Source organism: Lissotriton helveticus, chromosome 6 (assembly GCF_964261635.1).
Source record: "Lissotriton helveticus chromosome 6, aLisHel1.1, whole genome shotgun sequence".
Taxonomy (NCBI): Eukaryota; Metazoa; Chordata; class Amphibia; order Caudata; family Salamandridae; genus Lissotriton; species Lissotriton helveticus.
This window is the reverse complement of record NC_136067.1, coordinates 1,590,286,567-1,590,310,592: the sequence shown is the minus strand read 5'-3', so window position 1 is coordinate 1,590,310,592 and position 24,026 is coordinate 1,590,286,567. Positions and strand designations below refer to the sequence as shown.

Genomic DNA, 24,026 nt, shown 5'->3' with positions numbered 1-24,026 from the left:
AAACAAAAAAGACTTAAACACCATAGAAATTATGATTAAAATATAAGACAAACAGACCGGAACATTTCTTTGGGAGCCTTGCAAGCCCATGTATATTTGTCAACGAAAGTAACCACTAATAGACATACATTGGATATAAAACTATGACATTATAAAACTATGACATTATTAAATCACGGCTGTGTAGCCTAAAGTTCACTTGCTATACAGGCATCACTGAACATTGGCGAACATTCTTTTCCACATGTATGTGGATGACACACAACTATATCTGAAAATCACATCCCCAGAAGACTTCATCTCACTCAACTCTTCTCGGACAAACACTCAATACTGGCTCACTGAGAACCACCTCATGCTCAACACCTACAAAATGGAATCCCCCCTAATCACACTCCCAAGATTGACCTCTGGATGAAACATCTTACAGCCTTCAACTTCTCTCCCCACATCACTGAGTCGGCTAAATCCCTTGGAGTCACTCTAGACATGCACCTGAACATGCAGAAGCATATCAGCAATGCAACCAAGGGAGCTAAACATCAGATGAGAACACTAAGGAATCTCAAACCATTCCTTCCCCTTGAAGACTTTAAGTTGGCGGTACAGGCTCTTGTTCTGCCTAAGCTGGATTACGATAGCTCCACGTTGTGTGGTCTTCCCAAACATAGCCTGGCCCCACTAAGGGCTTCCATGAATGCAGCAGCCAGATTGATTACTGATACAAAACAAAATTATCACATCTCCCCAGCCCTAAAAACCCTAAACTGGCTCCCATATGAAGTAAGAATTCAGGTAAAGATTACCTGCACGGCTCACAAACCCCTACATCTCAAGACCCCCATTTATCTGGGTCAAAAGCTAGAATTATCAGGTGGTTGCAGACAGTCACGAAGTGCAAGTTCACTGCTTCTGAAACCACAGATCTTCCACAAAAAGAGAACGAGTCAAAGAGCTATCTCAGGCATTGCCCCGAAGATCTGGAACTCTCTTCCACCAGAAGTCTGTTGAATCTCATCCACCGATTCTTTCAAAAAGGAAGTAAAAAGAATCCTAATGAACAAGTTTCTGCCATAAAAAGGCCTTAGCTCTACTGTTTACTAACCTGCCCTCTATTTAGAGGCTCTGATTGTTCACTCCATAATTGTACATCTGGGATCCCCAGTTTTAGCATGCTATGCACACTTTTCTTACAAATGCTTTTTCTCCTTTCTCCTTATTACTGTATCCTTCCTTCCCTTACTGTGAAGCACTCTGATACCCACTTGGGTCTTGTTCGAACTATACAAAACTATATCAATAAATAAATCACTAAAATAATATACATAATACCTGAAAATGGTAAGCAAAGTGATAAAAGTGCATGGTAGGTTGTGTAGAAGATCAACTCTTGGGCACGCAACTGCCTGACTAATTCTAAAGAGGCCGCCATTAAGTGCAAGGTGCTTATAATCCCTTTTAGCAGCCATTGTGCGGATCAGCCTTACATATGGATTCATTATGATAAAAACTAAAAGAAGGGCAGGAATACGTCTACGTTCCCAAAACACATACCTCTAACTAGTGTCCGCTATGTTAGTGTGAAGTAAAGAGGTTAGCCTGCTATTTCAATATCCTGAGGTGTACACACCACTACATGGATCCATAAATCACCCTTAACTGAAAAAAACATATTACATAATGCTCATCTGTTTCCTGATGCGAGTTGCTCTCCATATGAAAGAGGAAACCTGGAAACACAGGATTGAGACTCCCAAGGAACATACAAACAAAAAAGGATTCATGATGCTTCCGGATGTTATTTGCTATAAATAGGAGTTTGTGATAACATTTCCTAATATCAGTGTGAAAGCTGTAAAATTAAAAAAAAGTGCAAAGTTGATTGAGGTGATCTTCCAGCACACAGGCATTGGACTGCCACCTACGACCATCGTTTCATTTTAGAAAAGGCCACGAATACAAAGGCTGTGTCCAGGCGTAATTGCTTCAAAACAAAATGGAGTTGGATGTTGGTTGTGATTGGCAAGTATTGCTGTAGCCCCTCGTTTGGTGTCACAGAAAGATATACAGCCACAGAGGGCCTAATGGGGATTTTAGCACGTCTAAGAGACTTTTTCTTAAGTATCATAAGTGTTACTTCCCTCTTACTATAAAGCAATATTCTGTCTGGGCTATCTGGGACAAGGTGCCCACTGAGCTGGGCCAGCTCTCTGAAAGTAGACGAGAGCAAAAACATTCTCATTGCCTTATCCAGTCTTAGACAATCTAATCCTCATAGGATTATACCTTCTTTAGCCTGATGTCTTTGATGTTCTTAACCCAAGAACCGCTAGAAGTGAGGAGAATACCCAGGCAGGAGAACAATGCAACCCTTGTGATCTGTTTCTCATTAATATAGTGTCTTTGTGATGTACACACACCCTCTCCACATATTGTCAAAGAATCTGTTAATGTACTGGCAGGGTTTTTTGCCAGTCCATTTAAACATAGCCCATTTGATTCTACCATGCTAATCAATCAAACAATCAATCAATCAGAAGTTTGTTAAGCGCAGCTACTCACCCGTAAGGGTCTCAGGGTGCTAGGGCTTGGGAGGGTGCAGGATCCATTACATCAAGGAGGGGGTGTGTCGAAGAGCCAGATTTTGAAGTTTCCTGCGAAGATGGGGAGCGATGTTGTCTGTCTGAGGTGGAGTGGAAGGGCGTTCCGGGCTTTTGGCCACGAGGAAGGAGAAGGAGTGGCCTCCTGATCTGGTCTTTCTGGTGCGGGGGACCAGGGCGTAGGAGAGCTGGGCTGATCGTAGGGTCCTTTGGGGTGCGTGGTATTTGAGTCGGCTGTTCAGGTATGCTGGTCCTTGTGTGCGTGGGTGAGTATCTTGAAGGTGATTCTCGCCTCAATGGGGAGCCAGTGGAGTGTGTGCATGTGCTGGGAGATGTGGCAGTGTTTTGGCAGGTTGAGGACCAGTCTTGCGGCGGCGTTCTGGATGTCCTGAAGCTTGCGGGTGAGGTTTTTGTTAATTCCGGCATAGAGTGCTTTGCTGTAGTCGAGTCTGCTGGTGACCAGGGCGTGAGTGACAGTCTTTCTGCGGTTGAGGGGGATCCATTTGAAAGTCTTACGAAGGAGGCAAGGGTGTGGAAGCTGGAGGACGAGACGGAGTTGATCTGGCAGTCCATTTTGCGCTCAGAGTTCAGGATGATTCCCAGGTTGCGTGCGTGGTTCGTGGGGGTTGCAGGGTTTCCGAGGGCCACCAGGTGTCACTCCAGGTGTCGGGGCTTGGGCTCATGATGAGAACTTCTGTTTTGTTGGTGTTCAGTTGTAGGCAGCTATTTTTCTTCCATTCTGCATCCGCTTCCATGCCTTCTCGAAAGTTGTGTCTGGCGGTGTTGGGTTCGTTGGATAGGTAGAGGATGAGTTCGGTGTCGTCTGCGTATGACACAAAGTTCAGTCCGAAGAAGAGGTTTTGTGCAGTGGCCAGGGCAGCTGACTTCAGAGCACAGGGCTCACGGTTCAATCCCCGGCTCTAGCGGCAGCTCAGCACCATGTGACTCTGGGCAATAGCTCACTTGATTTCCACAATGATCCCCTGTGCATTGAGACCCACAAGGGTGAGTAGTTCGCGCTTTACAAATACACATTTTTTTACTTTTTAGGTCCTGGCGATGGGGCTAAGTGGAGCCATGTAGACGTTGAAGAGTGTCGGGCTGAGGGAGCAGCCCTGGGCGACTCCGCAGGTAGTATGTGTAGCGTCCGAGAGGAAAGGGGGGAGTCTGACCCACTGCGTTCTGCCAGAGAGGAAGGAGCAGATCCAGTTGAGGGCCTTGACCTGGATTCCTGCGTCATGAGAGACTGTCAAACGCCGCTGAGAGGTCGAGGAGGATGAGGGCTACTGTTTCACTTTTGTCCAGTAGGGTGTGAATGTCGTCTGTTGTGGTGAGGAGGGCGGTTTCCGTACTGTGTTTTTTTTCTGAAGCCGGATTGGGAGTTGTCAGGGATGTTGTGCTCTTCGATGAATGTGGCGAGTTGGCTGTTGATGGCTTTCTCGATGACTTTAGCTGAGAAGGGGAGCAGAGAGATGGGTCTTTAGTTTTTTAGGTGGGGTTTGCTGAGGGTTTCTTCAGGAGGGGTTTGACCTCAGCGTATTTCTAGTCCTCGAGTAATGAGGCGGACGCCAGGGAGCGGTTGATGGTGTGGCGGAGCATGGGTGCGATGGTGTCGGTGGCTCTGTTGAAGATGTGGTGGGGGCAGGGGTCCTTGGGGGCTCCTGAGTGGATTGACTTCATTGTCTTCAGTGTGTCTTCGGTGGTGAGGGCTGTCCAGTTGTCAATCGCTGGTTTCAGGGTGTCAGGGGTAGTTTGTGAGGGTTCAGTGTGTTGGTTGTCCTTGTCGAAGTTGTCGTAGATGCTCTCGATTTTGTGGTGGAAAAAGTTGCTGAGTTTGTTGGAGAGGTCTTGTGAGGGAGGGATGTCAGTAGAGTCGCTGGTGGGTTGGGTGCACTCCTTGATGTTGAAGAGTTCCTTGCTGTTGTGCTATTACCTACGATGTTATGGGCAATATGTTAACTAATTTAAAGTCTGTTAGGCCACAGACTTCTGCTCCAGAACCGGAAGAGCCAACCTCAACCGCAGGACGCATACTTGGCAGAGCAATTCTTTGAATTGATCAATGACATGGTGTAGAGACATGTCACATGAGCTGCCCAGCCCCTGAAGGAAACATTCAGCATCACTACTAATACAAAGGAGAGACCGAACATTAGCATTAGGTTTTCCATCTCTGCCCACCATACAATTGGCATGGAAGGATATCGGACTTCTGTAGTCCCAGCTAATCTTATTTGGGCCATTGAGACTGGAGAGACTTCTGTAATGGTATTCTATATGGAGGTGAGCATATGGAATCAGAAATATGGAAGACATGCTTGTGAGAAGTTGGCCTGGTATATGATGTTCACTATTCTAGTGAGCACCTTGCACCAGTCCAAACAACCCTTATGGTGATGGTTGTAAAGTCAACCTTATAGACCAGCTATCCTAGTGGTAGCATGGACAAACGCAGTCTTAGGCTAAACTCAAGAGGGCATGTGAAGCCAGCTGTTTTACCATATGCAAACCTTTAAAAACCAAATGAAAGGACACCACACAGGTTATATATTCAAAATATATATGTATTTATTTCTAAATAGATCCCCTTAACTCTTTATGAGCACAGGAGCACAAGCGTATAACAAGTAACTTAATATAACATACAAAAGTTGCACAAATATGGATAGGCCCTGGTGGCCCGTAAAACCATATACTAAAATAGTGGTATAAGTACCACGTCACAAACAATTGTAAGGTCTAGGGCCTTGGGAATCGCTGGGGCTACACTGGACTAACAGCAGTTAGGACGTGGGAGGCCCACAGGATGCGGGTGCAGTGTCTAAATGTACACGCGTGCACCTATAGAAGTCAATGGGTGCTTAAAGTTAGAAAGTTGCAGATTTTGAAGTCTTCCGACTGGACTAGAACTTAACCACTTAAAACTAGGACACTAGGGATGTAAACCTGTACAGTAGCACCGCAGTACTCACGTTACCTCACCCACAGGAAGCGGGTGCATAGGTGTCAAAGTGTGTCGGGTTTCGTCGTGGAGTTCTATGGAGCCTTGGAGAAAAGATGCTGCAGGCGACCAGGAGAGAAGAGTCCGGTTGGATCCAAGGGTGGATCGAAGATGTAGAATACCTGAAAGCAGAGGGGACAGAGTCTGGGTCACTAGCCAGTGACCAGGAAGGAACCAGGCGATGTCGGGTTGCGATCAGGTGATGTCGTGAAGCTTGTCTCCGTTGCCACGTGGACCAGGAGGTGTCGACGATAACCAGGAGCTGGGCACGGACTGTCCCACAAAGGCTCTTGCTGTCGGCGGTGTCGGATCTCGATTCGGAGTCAACAGGCCTTGGCAAATGCAACCCACGCAGGAATCGAAGATGGCTTCTGGATCAGACCAGCAAGGTCTGATGGGCTGCTCCTTTTCAGGGGAGCAAGGACCAGTCTGGAGCAACCAGACCAGCATTGAAAATTCAAAGGTTCGTTGTCAAAGAGGCCACTAGCCAACGGGCAAGTGACCGGACAGATGCATCGGGCAGGAAAATACAAAAGGGCCCCACGCAGCACTCGGTGAGTGTGGAGAGGTGATCTTCGGTGCAAAGGATGCTCGAGGCTGGGGCTTCTCAATCCCCAATGCACAGTTTCGAGGGTGCCTCAGGAGCTACACAGAAAGCACTTTGCTGGCTATCCAAGATGGCTAGTCCCATGGCTCTCGTCGCCTCCACGGGTCTCAGCTTTGCTGTGGCTGTGGATCAGGCTGTTGGATGTCTGGAAGTCCTGTTCTTGTCAGGCTCTGTCTATGAGCTCCGGCGGGAGTAACGATAAAGCAAACCGTTGAGCGCTTGATGGTGTCTGTTTGCACATTGCGGTCACTCCTTGACCACAAGGGAGATTCTTCAGTCTTCTACGTCGAGTAGGATGTCGAAGGGTCCAGAGTTTAGTATCAGAGTTTCAGTCAGGATGATCTAAAGTCTTGGCGCACAGCTCCTACCTTTATTCCAAATCAAGAGACTGGATTACCTGCTAGGTTCCTCCCATGGGTGGGACCCAGGAAGGGGGTGGTTACACCCCTTTCCCTTTGTCCAGTTTCGCGCCAGAGCTGGGGCTGGATTGCCCCAGCACCGGTTTGAACTGGCCTATGCATGGGACACCTTGTGTGCCCCAGGCAGTGTCTCGTTTTTTTCAGCCCTCCCTGCCCCAATCCACTATCTCCTGTCTGGGGTGGTGCTACCACCTTCCTGTGACAGGAAACCTATTTTCCAAGCCTCCCTCGCTGGAAGGGCTCCCAGCAGCAGGAGGTCAGAATTGTGTCTGTGGCAGCAGCATCCATTTTGTGATGCTGAGGCTCTGGTTAACTTTAACCGGGATTAATGGAAGTAACAGGTCTTCTCCCTCTACCAGGGTGGAATGCTACCCCCGTCGCCAGAACTGGCGAGGGGGTAGTATTCCAAAGCGTATGACACCTTACACGACATGTTTTGATAAAGCCAAACCAAAGTTAGCAATAACCGCGAGGATTATAATGCACTTAAGAGTATATGGTATGGCAATATCCTAGAACAGCTATAAGGACATGGTTCCGAAAGCTGCAGACAGGCTCAGTTCATGCTAGAGCACCATCTCACATAAAACCAAGCACTCTGCCTCCAGGATTGTTAAGGCTTGCCATAGGAGTGACTTATAGGTGCATATGTGTCTAGATATAAGGTTAGACATAGGAATATTATATCTAAGCAAGGGGTGATTACACGACCTTGCCCCAGCTGAGTAATCAGCCAGTTGTATCAGTTTGGATGGCCAGACAGGAGTGGCAAAAGATATGCTGCAGCCCCTGGTAGGCCTTGGGTGCACCTATGCCCTAGGTACCTATAGTACACTATACAGGGGCTAATAAGGTGACTCAATATCCAATTAGTTATGTACCTAGGGTACATGGAGTCCATTTTACAGAGAGAGCAGATAGTTGGCCTGGGATCCTGCTAATCAGGGCCCCAGGCTAAGTCGAAAACCAGCTAAACACAAGGCAAAAAATCTGGGGTAACCATAGTCAGGTATCCACCTTCCTACAATGCTCAGAAGAGAAGTCACTTGTCTGAGTAAAGGCAAAAGGCCCCCAAGAATTTTATCTGAAATGCCAATAAAGTTATTGTAAGTGGCAATCCGTAACACAATCTGCATTGTTTTTTCACGGCCGTTACACTGCACTATGGTAATAACATGGAATTCGTCCTTTGTACTGTAACAATAAATGAATGAATGAGTGTTTATTAGCACTGTAGCTCTAATTAACACACTATTGGGCAACGACTAATATTCATTAACATGGCATATATATATGTACACATACATGGGATTCTGCCATCCATGTGTAAAAACCAGTCTCTAAGTTGCTTATTACAGGAGACTTGATGCACCTAAGAAATTACATAGACGCTCAACTATAATAACTTATTAGAAATTAATTTGGACGAGTCAATGCTGGCCGCCAGAGCTAGCAGCCAATGTTTAAGGCAAGAACAGGTCCATAATTAAAGCCATAAGTAAAGCTGCATTTAAAACAAACAAAAAGAAAAAACAGAACATGGCTTATCTTTCTTCTGCTCTGTTTTTCAAGATGAACAGTGATCAGCAGCAAGAAGATTTTAATTGCAACATGTTTATTTTTTTTGCATGCTTTAGGTAATTCTAAAAAAACGAAATAGAATCTCTACGTTTCCACACATTACAAGCTATAATTCTTTTTAAAAATCTGACTTTTATTGAACAGATACTAATATCTTTTTGCAACAACTATCTAAGTGCTTTTTGTGCGTTACGTTTTGCACTACGTATTCTTCGTGTTTGTAAACAATCTATCCTAGTAAAAAGCAACAATAAATGGTCACATCATCACCTTTCCCGCAAACCACTAAATAAAGTGTTTTGGGGGAAAGGTGATCTTGTATTAAACTAAGTAACCCCCTGTTTTATATTAGAAGGATACTGAAAGTCACCTTGGAGTATCCTGGGACCGGTTTCCGGTTAACACCCTTCATCAGCTAGGCAAGCTTGAATCCAGTGGCACAGTTAGCAAGGGACCTACGTCTGGGAATACCTTTCCCACTTACGGCCACAAAAGCATAAAGAACAGATGATGAAAGGAATGCTGAACAAATCAGACGTTCACCCCAGTCACAGATCCGAAACTGGTCTCAGGATAGATGTTTTTAGTGCAGCGAAGACCAAGCCTGGCAGTTCGGGACGATACTCTCTTGGAATATTAATGGTCTTCTTGACCGTATCAAGAGATCTGCGGTACTGCGTTATACCAAGAGATACAAGCCGGCAGTAATCCTATTGCAGGAAACCCATTTACTGGTCTCTCGCTGCCTCTTCCTCGGCCGATTCGGTTATGATAGAGTCTTTCACTCGGACTTCACTAGGGGTTCCTGGGGAGTGTCCCTACTATGGCACAAATCTCTCCTGCTGACAGTAACCAAGATCCATGAAGACGCCCAAGAGAGATCTGTGGGATTGAGGGACGTAGAGCCGCCAGGCACCACAATTTAATCTCTTTATATCTCCTCCCTCCGCTGCTGCAGCCCACCCCCCAGGCACTTCAGTCCCGGATCATTGCTCTGTCCCTGGGGACCACCCTGGTTGATGGGGACTTTAATGCAGTTCCTGACCCTGAGCAGGACACCTCGACTGCTCCCCATCTAAGCCGGCGCACTCGCTCAGTGTACCTGTCGACCTGGGCTGACTCAATGGGGTTATGTGACGCATGGCGCTCCTGGCACCCAGCGCAGCAGGCTTACATACATCAATCCGCTACCCACTACAAGGACTCGCGGTTTGACTTAATTGTGGTTGCAGGCAGCGGATCTTCTCTCTCTTCAAACTATACGAATCCTCCCTCTGGGTATATCTGATCACGCTCCCCTTCAGATGGAATGGGGCACCCGACCCCAAACTCTACACCAGGTTTGGTGGTTCAGTGCATGGCACCTGAAGGCTCCTGAATGCACTTCGTTTATTGAAGAGGAGCTGCAAGCCTTCTTTCGAATAAATGAGGGCTCTGTCTCATCGGCAACAACGCTCTGGGTGTCAAGCAAACCCTCCTTGAGGTGACTCGTAAATGGCTATGTGAGACGCTGTGAGTCTCCGCAACAAGCACAGGTGGAGGACCTTGAAAGCCAAATACTCCATCTAGAATGACGCTTTCAGCACTCCGACACTGAAGAAACTAGGCGCCTCCTGGCACAAGCATGAACCGAACTACGGCAGGTCTCCCTTGAGGCAAAGCAGTGCTGGAGAGCCTCCACCCAAAGACTTTAGGAGTCTGGTGATCAATCTGGTAACCTGCTACATTGGTTGGCGAGACACAATGTCTCCACTAGGATGGTGCCTGCCATCCGGTATTCATCTGGCTAGCTCCATAAAGAACTACCCAAAATTGCCCAGGCCTTCGTGACATTCTACCAAAATCTCTATGCCCAATGCCCAGCCCCTTTGGCGAGACAGAGAACACCATTCTTTGGGACATTCCAATGCCCTCCGTTCCACACTCCTTATACCAAGAACTAGACCAACCATTGACCAAGGAAGAGATGGATTTGGCCATAACCGGTCTTCACTCAGAAAAACCTCGGGCCCTGGTGGATATTCCATTGAATACTATGTGACATCTTAACTCCCCACTTATTAAACTTCTATACAATGGCAGTACAACAGGGATGGTTTACCCCAGACATAGATTGCGTCACTATCATAGTTCTTCCTAAAGAGGGCCTCTCCCCAGGCCAGTGCTGCTCTTACCACCTGATACTGCGTATTAGTACAGATATTAAGATCTATGCCAAAATTTTGGCGACCTGACTGGCTAGCACTCTCTCCCATCTCGTCCACCTGGACTCATGTGGGTTTACGGCGGGCAGAAGCACACGTCATTGTACTCGCAGAGTGCATATGGCTCTCTCTCAGGCACAAGCTCTGGACGGTACCTTGACCATCCTCTTTATAGACTTCTCTAAGGCCTTTGACCTCGTCTCCTGGGACTTTAATGATGCGGTCCTCATGAGAGCTGGCTTGGGGGCAACTTTCCGCAGTACGGTGCATCTCCTTTATAAAAGTCCCACAGCTCATGTCCAGATGAATTGTATTTTGTCCACCCCTTCCCAATCCACCGGGGCATGCACAAGGGTTGCCCTTTCTCCCCATTATTTTCCCTAGCTATAGAACCCCTGGTGTGCCTTATACGATGTGGTGCACAGATAAGGAGCTGGAAGTGAAATTGAAGACTGGATAGCGTTATACGCTGATGACATTCTCCTGTTCCTCAGTGACTCCAGGTCTCTGGACCATGTTACCTGGAGATTCTTCATCTCTATGGTGAAGATTCTGGCCTCTAGGTCAATACTAGTAAGTTCAAATTGGTGGAAGTGAGGGTGGTATGCCGGAGTCAATGCTGGTGCCCGATATCACCCTCCGGCAGAACTCATTCAAATATTTAGGGAGCTACATGTCCCATCTTCTGGACTTGGCGGGACCCTTAATTTCCTACACTTACCCCTAGCTCTTGATCAGGATGAACTTCTCATATACTATTCCCCTAAGGTGATTCAAGTCCCTGACCTCTAAACTTACAGCCTTTATATGGGCTGGTAAGCGTTCCAGAGAAGCATTCCACTCGGGGTGCAAATCACCCTTTGACAGGGGTCTTGGGGTGTCGGACATTTATATGTACTACCTGGCGGCACAACTGCTACCTACTAATGATTGGTTTACTTGGGGTTGGAATGACCCCTCCTACTACTTTGTGCTCCATCGATTCGAGTTGACCCCCCGCACTGTAATACTGGAACTTGTGGAGGAACTTGGAGGTCTGCATGCTGAACGAGCCTTTATTGGTGTAGCATGTCCGGTGGCCAAGAGGGATGTGGTGTCCGCACAAACATGACAAGGTGTGGGGGAAGTGGTGGTCATATCCTGGAGATGTGAAATGATTGATTTGCCGAAATTACATTATGCTTTGTTATGATTCCAAATGCACAACTTTTACTGATTGTGATGATGCAAGTACTTATGTATAAATGTAATAATGTTGATTATATTTATATATATATATATATATATGTATAAAAAATACTGATGTGCAGTCCGAAGTGATCCACTCTATCGATTTTGATAAGTAAACCTAATGGAGGTGTCAAACATCTTTTAATGATTAGGTGCAAGAGCCCTCACCCACCAATTGGTAGCATGCTTCATCATCAGACTTATACTGCTTGTCGGGCAGGCACTGCAATGCCAGACATGCCCTTAAGTCTTTCAGTGACCTGACAAATATAAAAGACCTACCTGTCTCTGGTCATATATCCATTCCGGATCTACAGAGATGGTTAGGTGAACAGTGGGGACACTCCTCCAGTTAAGTACGTGCCTCTAGCCAACTTTTCGGTTCACGCTGCGCCAGATTCCAGACCAAATATTTTTTAAGCACTAGTTATCTTTCACACAGTGAGTCCCTACTGGGTTCTGTCTTCATGAACACTGATGGGACCAGACCCACTGTAGGCTCTAATTGAGATTCCAGTAACTATTATTACTTTTTCTTACGTGTGTTAAAGTTCACTAAAATTTGTGTTTTGGTGCATGCTTTCATACACACACTATTCTGAAAGTGATGGAGGGGCAAAACTAATAAGGTGATTGTCTTTGACTTACCTATCACTCGCATGAGAACCTATGAAGAACAAGCTATTTACTGTTACTTGATAACAATACAACATGTTCTCCTCTGTTTTAGATTTCCCTTACATTTTAGGACATTTTGAAGTGCACTGCGATTTCATTGCAATAAAAGGTGTAAGGCCTATGAAATTTTCCCTCATGAATATGGAGCACGGCATGAGTATTCTAAGAAAGCAAGCTCAGTGTGATTATTTAGAAACAAACTATATGTATGCAATATATGTCGTATGTCTTGTGTTTTAATTCCATTTTTAGGTCCTGTTCAGCACCACACAGTTCCCCATAAGAATAGAGGGGACTTCAATATTGCTTTGATGATTGGTACACCAGGTGTGGGTCCATTTTAAGGGCACAATTTTCTTAAATATCTGATAGCAGGAAATGCCCAGAGATAGATTAGGCACAAGCCATTGGTCCAGACGAATATCCGTTTAAGGACGACAAGAGCCAAGAAACATGTTGACCTACATTAGATCTTAGAGAACAATAATTCCCAGAGGTCTCCATTACTTTTAACCTTGATGAAGATCTCCAAGAATCGCATACATTTTTAGGGGGTTCCTAGTTCATTTTAGCAGTCCGTTTTTTCCAAATCTTCAGCCAATCTACTTTCCATGAATTTGACCAATCTACAAAGGTAGACATCGTGGTTGATTTCAAAACAAAAGATCTCCAGGAAAGATCCCTCTCGAAGGGTCAGTCTGACATTGCAGTGCCAGCCCGACGAGAAGCATAAGCCTGATGATGAAGCATGTCACCAATTGGTGGATGAAGGATCTTGCTCAAATATTAAATGCTGTTTGGGACCTCCATTAGGTTTACCTATCAAAATTGATAATCAATCAAAGCATTTATATAGCGCACTATATTCGCTTTAGAAAAGCACACTAGTAGTTTTAAATATGTTATTTGGGACGTAGTGTTCTGGACCATTTTTAATCCTCTCTGCCCCCTCTACATGTTTTTGTCTAAATATTCAGTGAGACAACACATGCCAATTAAACTCTGGCACACATTCTGGATATTTATTCCATGGTATATCCGTCTAATTATTAAAAAAGAGTGAACAGCTTGTAAATAGTTTATGTCTGGTCATAGAACATGCTGTGAAAGTCGGTTATTCATTTGTGTATATAGCAGGCATGTAAAGAACATGGTGCCAAAAATGAATTTCTTAGGGAATACAGTTTTAGGGGTCAAAAACCTAGAAGAGAAAAGAAGACCCAAGACACAGTTTATACTACTGCAAAATGACAATCAAACATAACTTCGTCAAAAATACATTTGATTTTTCCCTAAAAATGAGTTAACAGGATGATTAATCGTTTGGATGCACACATTTTGCAGATAACAGATAATGAACCAAATAGACTTTGTTTGGATGTTTATGATGGATGGTGTTGTACGTACAATTAAAATAAAATGAGTCAACATATATGTTGACGAAGAATTACTCACTTTTAAACGGGCAATCTGAATCGGTGAAAACTCCCTCACACCATTTATCAGTGGGACAAGCCGATTATACAAAGCCTAAAATATAAAAACAGGATTTATTCAAACAAAAACAAGTGATTACATTAAAAAAAAAATATACAAGTCGCCATCCTGGATATAGGGGATTATATCATGATTCTAAAAAACATCAAAGCGCCTCTGATATTTTGAATGATCAATCCAGAAAACAGCACAACCAACAACATATATAGAGAACAAGAGCTATTTATCTGTACATATAATACTTTTAGTTCATAAGTGCACTTATTGGACTAATCAAAAGGAGTAGCACAAACTTGCAGAATACCAGAATGTTCCGCAAAGATCTCCAGCAAGTGAAACCACATGGCTGCACAGCCGGGCATCCTAATAAAAAAAGCTACAAATGAGGTTGGTCTAGGATTGATGGTGGGTCCTTGCAATACAGGCCAGGCAGAGGCTTGGACTTCTTGGGTAAGTGCTCCTTGCTTTTCAAAGACAGAGTCTGATCCAAACGTAAAAAAGTAACTGTGGCAGTGGCTGTTATTCTCAGCCCTAGGGACATTTGATAAATTCCAAGCAGCGTTGTCTATAAGGAGCAAATTTAAATTGCCTTTGTGTGTGTTGCAATGGTCGTTGGCTCCCTTTTTCGCGTTTTAGTTTTAATTGTTTGAGGCTAACAGAGATCCACTTCTTGGAGGCAACTGACGAGGCCTACCTCGGCCACTCATCACACTCACCAGCCTTCTTAAGATAGAACCACTTTCATCACTAAGACTGCAAAGAACTCAGGATCATACCACTGGTACAAGAACACAAACATGGTAAGAGCACAGCTTGGTCATCATGCCCAACATCAATATAGCTCCCTTATAGGCCACACCACAAACTCCCACTCTTCCATCCAAGTACACCGACTGAGTAGCATGCGAAGCATTCACAAATGCAGTTCGTAACCTCACTGGGGGTATTAATTATATGTTAAACCTCTGCATAATGTAATGGTAAGAACAATGTGGCATTCCAAAAACATGCTAACGACAACACAGATGCGTTTGTGCTATCAAGGGATGCTGCTGATATTTAAGAGGAACATACATTATTCAGGAGGATTCAAGGTTGGAAGAACATAAGGTCTCAACCATAATGTTCTTAAAACAATATTGAAAATGAACAATTACAGGTTTAACAATGATGAATGTAAAACCTTTGTTAAGACCAAAGTCAAAAAAGCTAGGGGTGATTTATTTAGTAGAAAATGCCACTTGAGAGCAATACAAATGCAGTTTTGGCATCCATCAGCTACCACATTAGCCTTCTACTCAGAATTAGACCACTATTAGAGGAAAGCTATAGAGCAGCCATCACTGGACTAGGATGAAAGCTGTGTTAGATAAACTTTACATGCAAGATCCTTCAAAGGACATATATTATTAAACTGCAGGTATTGCAAAATTCCATAGGCAGGACAATTTCAGTGCTTGCCAGGAAAGACCATCTCTTCTCCCACCTTAAAAGAGATGCAATGGTTGCCGGTACAGGGAAGAAATTAATTTAAGACTAACCTTAACTCCTAAATGTGGCACTCCAAAACTATACTGATGACAACACAGACGTGTTTGTGCTATTAGGGGACGCTGGTGTAAACAGGAAAATAAATTTTTCAGGATGAGAGTGATTGCAATTAGGTTAGCACTTGTAGTACAATCAATACCATGTAGCCAATTTTAATCATACTACAGGAGTGTGTAATTGCCCATTATTTACGAAGTCCAAACCAGAATAGTATTCACCAGCACAAGTAACAAAGCATTACGTATAGACAACCCCCTTTCAATAAATAATATTGAAGTTTTAGTCAGAACCAGAATTCTGAAAAGCTTCTATGTTTTTTTTAATTCTTCGCTGAGAGCTGAAACTTATTGGGCGATTCTTCGAAGCAGGATGGGAAAGCGGTCAGCTTCTGGAACTGCAGTTGTAATTTTTATTTGAGGTGGGTGGAGGTTTTAAAAATAATAAACAAACAAAACAAGGTTTAGAAAATGCTTCGTTTAGGTTAATCCACATTTAACATACTAAATAAATATGGTATAAAAATAGTTTCTGTGCAAACCGCTCTCCTAAGAAGATATTTTACTTTTTATGGATATCAGAAACAAATTCAGGACCGAGAAACTACTGCTGATGTACAACTTGGAAATGGGAACATAAACCCAAATACCAACAGGATCGGATTGAATAAAGAAAGCACTCATCTGGAATGTCTGTGTGGGGCTCAAAGGTTGCTAAATGATTTGTACAGTTGTTAGAATAAGTAAGTCAGCCAGAAAATGTGAGAAGGGTTTAATGTACCCTATAGGACACATATGCAAGTTTATATTTTGACACTATGCCCAGTCGCATAATTCTACATGTGTAAATACAGCTGGATGATTTTCTTTTTCATCAGAAGTCTTCAGAAAGTGACATAAAAGTTTTGGATGGCAAACCTAAACATGTCTGGCAAACATGGTTCAACAAAATGAAGGAAGTGGCACCTACCTTGTGACATAAAATGATGGTCCTGAGGAAAACTCACAAACATGCCCTGGCCAGGAACTGAACGCCTCAGTATACCAGACAACGCTATAGCATACGGAGCAGGATAATGTTGCCTGAGAGCTACTTTAGCAAAGAAAAGGAAAATACACACAGAGGAGTCTATGTAACAGATGCCAATAAATACATGGCCCATTGCTTACTCCACCGATTCCCTTTCAAAACCAAAGCTGATGGTATTTGGCATTTTTGTCTTGTTGAAAAGAGGTTGACCTGGATAATTCAGGAGCTGAAGATCCATTTTGTCATTGTGGGCTTCACTACGTAGTTCAGATGATGGTCACTTGGGGCAGCCTATCAAGTCTGCCTTCAGATATGTTCTTACTCATTTTCAATATATGAAAAGAAATAGGATAATAGATACCTTGCAATCACTGAGGAATGATTCACTTCTGTCAACAATCCAGAGTCTCAAGGATATTATCGGTGTATTGTGCCTGGTATATGTTTTTTCTTCGCTCGTGTGGCACAGTGGATAGTGCCATCAACGGGTCGTAATCACTTGAGGGTACGGGACTTCGAGTGATTAACCAACCTCCACCTTGAGGGAGACAGTCTGGGTGGTCGCAGTCCTAAAAAGTGACTAGTGAAATTATCTCCTTTTCCTGTTATACCCTTGAGAGGCTGGATTGTTGACACAAGTGATTCATACCTCAATGATTGCAAGATTATTAATGTTGGAAGCCAAATAAATCTCTGCTTCTCTCTCATATATTTTCTTGATAACAGATACCGGTCACGTTACTCCGAGGACTTCATTGGGGGTTGTTGATGTATACGAGACCTACATGCTCGCGGAGGGTGCAAGGAACAATGTTAAGGTCAGGAATGCGGCAATCTGCTCAGATACACGTTTTTTACATCCTTTAATCTTATACTATGGAGAGATCTACTCTGTGTGGCTCGTTGGTCAAACAAAGTGTTTTGAAGCATTGAAAACACAAATTTCCATTTATTGACCAGGCTGATATTCGGAGGTGGGAGTAAAGTGGCTTGTACATTGTTCAGAATATAGAGAAGCACACATGAAAGTACACTGTGCCCGGGAGCGAGGAGAGAGCTGTGAAAACATGTTCTCTCCTGAACAGAGTGGCACTACGCCCACAGACGAGCCACGACTGGAGTATGGGTCAATATGGCAACGCCAGCCAGAAGAGCTGATCTGATCGGTCAGTGTGTGAGCTGGTTCTATGGTCTGTTGAGAAGCTTTTTAAATAGTTTTTACTATGCGTACTTATTACCACAAACACTGACTGCAGTAAGAAGAAACGCATGAAATTTCCCCATAAATTCCAAAACACCTTCTCTGAATTTTTTCCAAGTTCAAAAGTGCCTCGGTTTACAAATGTGGCACCCTATTTTTTTGCCACTGGATTTACTAATGGAGCCCATGTTTATTTTGGAGCCAGGGCTTATTTGCTGACCCAGTCCAACCCAGCCCACAGACTGGGAATGGGAGACAGGGGGCAGACTAAAACTCAAGCACCACACCAAACAGCCAGCGAAAGCATACATCCATGTCAAAAGATGCAGTGAAATGGTGATTCTTACCTTATCTGATTGAGTATTTTCGTGCAAAATTCGAGCATCAATGGCAGCGGCCAGAAGATTGTTTGCAGCAGTGATGGCATGAATGTCCCCGGTCAAGTGAAGATTAAACTATGGAATGAGAAAAAGTCAGACTTAATTACTTCCTGCTAGGCTGGTAACTTCAGCAAGTTGAATTGGTCACTATCTGTTTCTAATTCATAATTATTTATGGCAGCAATAACAGATTGCTTCCATCGTGTGCCTCATGGCCAGCAATATTCTTCGCTCACTCCACCTTTCCCTCACCCTATTCAACATATACTGAATTGGGAGTGACTCTTGGTTTCACTTGCCTTAAACAATCACAGCCTAGTTTGGCCTTTGCCACCCTATCCTTGGAACACCACCAATCTGTCCAATTCAAGTGACTTCAGCATGTCTAAAATAATGACCTGACCCCGTAATCGCACCTACTGAGACATTTTATTTCTGTTTATGGGACATAATCTCTTTCTGCATTTATGCCATCTTTAGTGCAGAGCACTTTGGTTCCCACTCAATCTTTACATTGTCACCCGTAATTAAAGTGGATACTCATCCGTAACAAAACTCACCCAGCTCAGTCTCAGCCCCACCCACTGGCTCAGAAGGAACCTTAGCTGTTAACCTGCACGCACGGAACTGCCCAGAGGAGCTTAACCCACCATACTATTTTCAGTTTATGTCAAACCCAAAACCCACTCTCCCACACTAACCCGCTTTGACTATATCCCACCTCTCAGACTCCCTGAAAATGTTTAACATATTACCACTTCAATTTTCCTTGCAACACGCCGTCACACATTTCTTCACCCCGCTTTACAGGCACATATTGTCAACATATAATTTGGCCTATTATCTAAATTTCGGAGCTAGCCATTAACGCACCCATCTCTGTCTTTGAGACCTCATCCATTTCGGACACTCATCCTCACACCCGTACAGTAAAAACAATGCACTTACAATTTACAGAATTCAATAACATCTTCAATGAAATGCCTCTTTTCGCTTATCAAAGAGCGAAAAATCTGGGAAGCTTACTAAAACCTAAAGATCACACACCCATAGAAACGTTTCAAGGGACATTGCCCTGTTACAATTGCAGTCACTGTAACAGCATCATTAGAGGAAACTTCATCACGCACCCCAGTAAAGTATACAAAATCAAGTTACGAGTGTCGGCCACTTGCAACACGATAAATGTAATCTATTTATTGAAATGTCCCTGCGGGCAAGGTTACGTGGGGAAAACAGAAAGAAAAATGAAGACAAGACTGAAAGAACATAAATCGAACATTCGTAACAGAATGACGAAATCAACAGTAGCTACTCATTTTAGTGAGGCCTCACACAATGTAAGCCAGTTGAGATACTATACTGGAAATTAAATGTCAAATCAAGCGCACACAACAATTTCAACGATATGAGTAATCAAATTAAATGTTCTTAATGGATAAGATCACACAATAGTGTCCAATTTTCATTCTTGTTTTTTTATTGGTGTATATATGTTACTCCTATTCAGAGGAGATCCATAGAAACAGAAACCAGCCGACACGTGTTTCGTCAGTAAGGGTGTTAACCCAATGACTCTTCGGGGCTGCACTATTGTATAAGGTTATGTTCTCGGGGGAACGGTGATAATTCCAGACCGCTCCTGTTCGGGTTGTCAGTTCTTGAAGTGCAAAAAGTCTGCACCGGGATAAGATGAGGGGACCAAGGGTGTAGGTCGACAAGAGGCGGGTAATACCTGTTGTCAGTATTGAAGCGGCGTTTAGGCCATTATGTAAACACGAAAGGTATTCACCGGATACGTTTTCCCAATAAAAAAAAACAAGAATGAAAATTGGACACTATTGTGTGATCTTATCCATTAAGAACATTTAATTTGATTACTCATATCGTTGAAATTGTTGTGTGCGCTTGATTTGACATTTACTTTACATAAGGGTAGTTTTCTCACCCTTGGGTTTCAGAGTTATAGGGTTTTCTCTGAACAAGCTGCACCAAACAACCGTACCCTTTTCACAATTACTCTACCACTACATGTTGTGCGCCATCTCTTCTGAACACTGATAACCCTTCACGGAGTTGTAACTATACTGGAAATTGTTATCAAACGAGAAGGCATGGATAACAGAAACTTACTGCAACGTGAGAACTATTGGATACATAAACTTGAAACCTTGAAGCCCATTGGAATGAACGATCGGACTGAATACAGCTGTTACTTGTAGAAACTATTGACTGTAATGAGAATTTACTGCATTGTATGCTAACTCTAATTTTTTTCTCCCTTTCAGTTGTAATTTTCCCTTTAAATTTAAGTAAGGATTTACCGAATCACATGTACTTATTATGATTCGCAGCGGCTTATGAAGAATTAATCATCCAAAAATCGATACGGATTATGAATATCAATCGGCGACATTGGGATCACGAGTCCGGTTTTTATTTCCACATCACTCCGTCTCACACACTCGCTTCTAGTCAATTGCACGTTTCAAGATGGCCGCCGTTACACGTTGTTTTGTAGTCCTACCCTTATGTTATTTACAGAAACGAAGAGTCACTGAAGGCTCATTAACTTTTTCCCTGTATACGGAGCACGACGAGTTTGTGGCACGTTCTAAGGAATGAATATTGGAGGTCGCTTTAGCTCTTTTTCAAGTAAGTTACATGACGATTCAATGGTGCGCGTTAATCTGCGAAGCAGGCTGTTTTAAATCATTTGCATGGAGACGGTATCGCATGTTTAGTGGGGTAATGAGAACGCGTTGGCTTTTGGAAACATGGGTTTGATTTTACCTGATAGCTATTTCCATCATCTGTTAACCTGGTTAATATAGTTTGAGTTTGGCATCCACATTACAGCGCGTATAATCACGGACTTTTAAAGATATGTCCTACTGAATAGATAATGAACACATGTTTGTTTCTACACTTCGTTGTTTCCACGTTTTTTTCACCGGGAAATCACTGAGCACTCGTTTCATTGATGAATTAGACCGAAATAGGCACTATAGATGACATTACACACGATTCCACTTCACGATCCGCCGCGTAAATCCTATATGTATTTTCCTATGGATCCTCATGTATGATACATTGTTTTATTTGTAGAACCCAGTTCCCTGATGAAGGCTATTGAATAGCCGAAATGCATTGGATAATGCCCTGGGTATAAAGGCTGGAGCGTATAATTATCATTTGAATCGAATGAACATAACCAAAATCAATGGGATATACAGAATGAAATAAAAAGAATTCTGGAATACAGAGCAAATTGTGTTTGAACTTTATTTTAAAGAACTTACAACCCCATTGAGGGACTAAGCTGTGACTAGGGGACGTCACCCAATTAAGGGGCACGCTGTCTGGATTATATTTAGTACTCTGAAACGGAGAGTACACCCTAGAGCACGCATCAATGGATTAAACTTTGAACAACTGTGAGTGCAAGTGTGACATATGACATTGAATTAATATGAACTAAAACATAACTATCACAAGATGAAGCAGTCCATCATCTCCCAATAAATCAACAAACCTTCTCAATTTTTGACCATCACCACATCATTTTAGTGCATATGGAGAGAGAAAAAAACACTGAAGCCGGACACCGGATAGAGACTGGAATCCCAGGGGGCGAAAACACCCCAGCCTCAATTTATACCTTTTATTTTTAACAGCAAGAGCTGTTCCAGTTTACTTGTTGGATTTATCAGTAATGTGGTTAATTATTAAACTAAAAGAAGTCTTTGTATGCATTATTAGACAAAAAGCCATCCAAATGGTTAAAGTCGACTTGACTTTCACACATATTACTTGTATAATATTTTCAAAGATATAGGACTAGGTTAGTAGGACACAAATAGCCCTCCAGGCTATTACTCTTTTCGGTATACACTCTGAAGTGGGGGGGGGGGGGGGGGAGAGGCGGCTGAAAGGTTACACCTATCATCTAACATTTAATGTAAGTATATTCTATGGATTGGTTAGGGAGGCATTTTATTTGCAAGAGAGCACTCAATTATTCCTTCAGCATTGTAGTACGATTTTAGCTACAAACATTTGTTTATAAAAGCACTTGAATCTCAAAAGTTTGCTCTTATTTTACTGTCAACAGAAGACCTTTAAAGTTTTACTCCAAAGGATGGCAAACTTAATATGGCATGGATTGTTACCTCTTCCATAGGAATAACCTGAGCATATCCACCTCCTGCTGCTCCACCTGTGGAATTAAATCAGATTAGGGTCAGCTTTGCGTCACCTGAAAAAGTTGATGGAAAATAAGTAAAAGACAATTTCATCTTTTCTTGAAACAATATACGAAGGCATAGCAAGCCAGATCAGACTCTCACCACACAACTTGTGCTGTGTTTAATTATGCATACAATTGAAAAGGAACAACAGATGTAGCATACTGCTTCTCCATCATCAAGAAGGTTATGATCCAGTATTTTAGAGACAATCCTGCATAGGACCATTAAAAACAATGTTCATGTTACTGCTGTGTATGCCTGAAAACTGAAGAGAATAATGCACTCTGCTTTTGAATGCGATGGACTAAAATAAAAGAAAGAAAAACAAAGAAATAAGGCCAAAAGATCCACAATGAGAATAAAATCTCTGCCACGAAGTAAACACTTTTAAATCCATGGTCCAAATATTTGGAAACGAGCACTAGTAAAAGTTTGCTATTACAATCAACAGTTTCAGTGGTCAAGTGTCAAAAAGGCAATCAACACAAGGAATTAACTACCAAAGAAAACAAAAAGCCAACAAAAGGGGAATACAAACTCATGAACCATACTATTAATTGGGCATGCAATGTTTGCTATGCAGTTTTAACCATGCAGGACGTTAGAACGCTGGCCAGTACAATACAGGCAAGTACCATGCAGGCCATTTTTGGCCTGTTTGTATTGCAGTACTTTCCAACGTAGGTAATTTTTAGGTCTCGCCTACGCAGTGCGCATGCCCTGCATAGGAGGACCTTTAGCTGTCACTCTGGTCATTTTCAAGTACACACTCGTGCTTGTGGTGGCATCCACCTTATGAGAGCGAGCTGAGGCGCGCCACAAGCACGAGTGCAGTGCTTGAAAATGAGCAGACTGCTAGTGCGCGCGTGCACCACTCGCGGGTGCACTCCTCCGCCTCTCTCTCCCTCTCTGATGTCCCTACTGCTGCAGCCTGAACGCTTTTTTTTTAGGTCTCGCCTGGTATGGCATGACTTTCAGTTTTGCGTTTGTCAAAACTTTGCATGTTCACAAGTGCTGACTACACATAAGTGTTCTAGTCTCTAGTTTTGTGCCCGGCTGACAAGGTCTGTGCAGTGGGTGTGAGGAGAGGTGGGTACGGAGCCACACCACGTTCCCTCATGCTTGTTCGCATTTTCTACCCTCCCTCTGTTGCTTTCTGCCCCCAAGAGCCCTCCTCTCTGTCTCTCTTTGTCATTTCAATTCAATGGTGCTTCTGTGGCATGACTTTCAGTTTTGCGTTTATTGTCAAAGCTTTGCAGGTTCACAAGTACTGACTACACATAAGTGTTCTAGTCTGGTTTTATGCCCGGCTGACAAGTTCTGTCCGGGGGGTGTGAGGAGCTGCAGAGACTAGTGTTTTCAAACTTTGTGTAAGTTGTTTTAAAACGTAGGCAGTGAAGCTGGTGACGTGTTCTAACTTGGAAGAAGGAACCTACCACAACAGGGACAAAAAATGTAATCCATACATGGATTCTTGTTTTATAGTTGGTTCATATCTGGAGAGCTCGTCCCTGTGGCACATGATTATGCCACATAATTGACTTCCATATTTTGCTTGTGCTTTTTCAAAAGAGGCGATCCCATTTCAGTACCCATAGCTGCCAAGGTTTCAGATTGCTATGTGTGCCATTTTCATAAATTCAGTGTAATTATGAGTGACACTTTCTTGAAAGCAAAATCAAGCAATGAAGGCGAGGGAAACAAATCTAAACAAGCATTTGCAATGCAACAGGTCCTGCATTTTCGTGAGTTTGAGCTATTGGCATTGTAAATGACAATGGCTTTTATTTATGTTCTTGTT

General features: G+C 43.3%; 1 protein-coding gene across 2 annotated transcripts in view; it reads right to left on the bottom strand.

The window, feature by feature from the left end:
- The window catches only part of MTHFD1L (methylenetetrahydrofolate dehydrogenase (NADP+ dependent) 1 like), a 1,218,839-nt gene that overhangs the window by 623,093 nt on the left and 571,720 nt on the right, over positions 1 to 24,026 (bottom strand). For both annotated transcript variants that reach the window (XM_078649387.1, XM_078649386.1), the window contains exons 13-15: positions 22,148 to 22,194; positions 17,943 to 18,050; positions 13,776 to 13,850 (exon numbers count right to left, since the gene is read on the bottom strand). In XM_078649387.1, the coding sequence (XP_078505513.1) occupies positions 13,776 to 13,850; positions 17,943 to 18,050; positions 22,148 to 22,194 (230 nt within the window). The remainder of the gene's footprint in view (positions 1 to 13,775; positions 13,851 to 17,942; positions 18,051 to 22,147; positions 22,195 to 24,026) is intronic.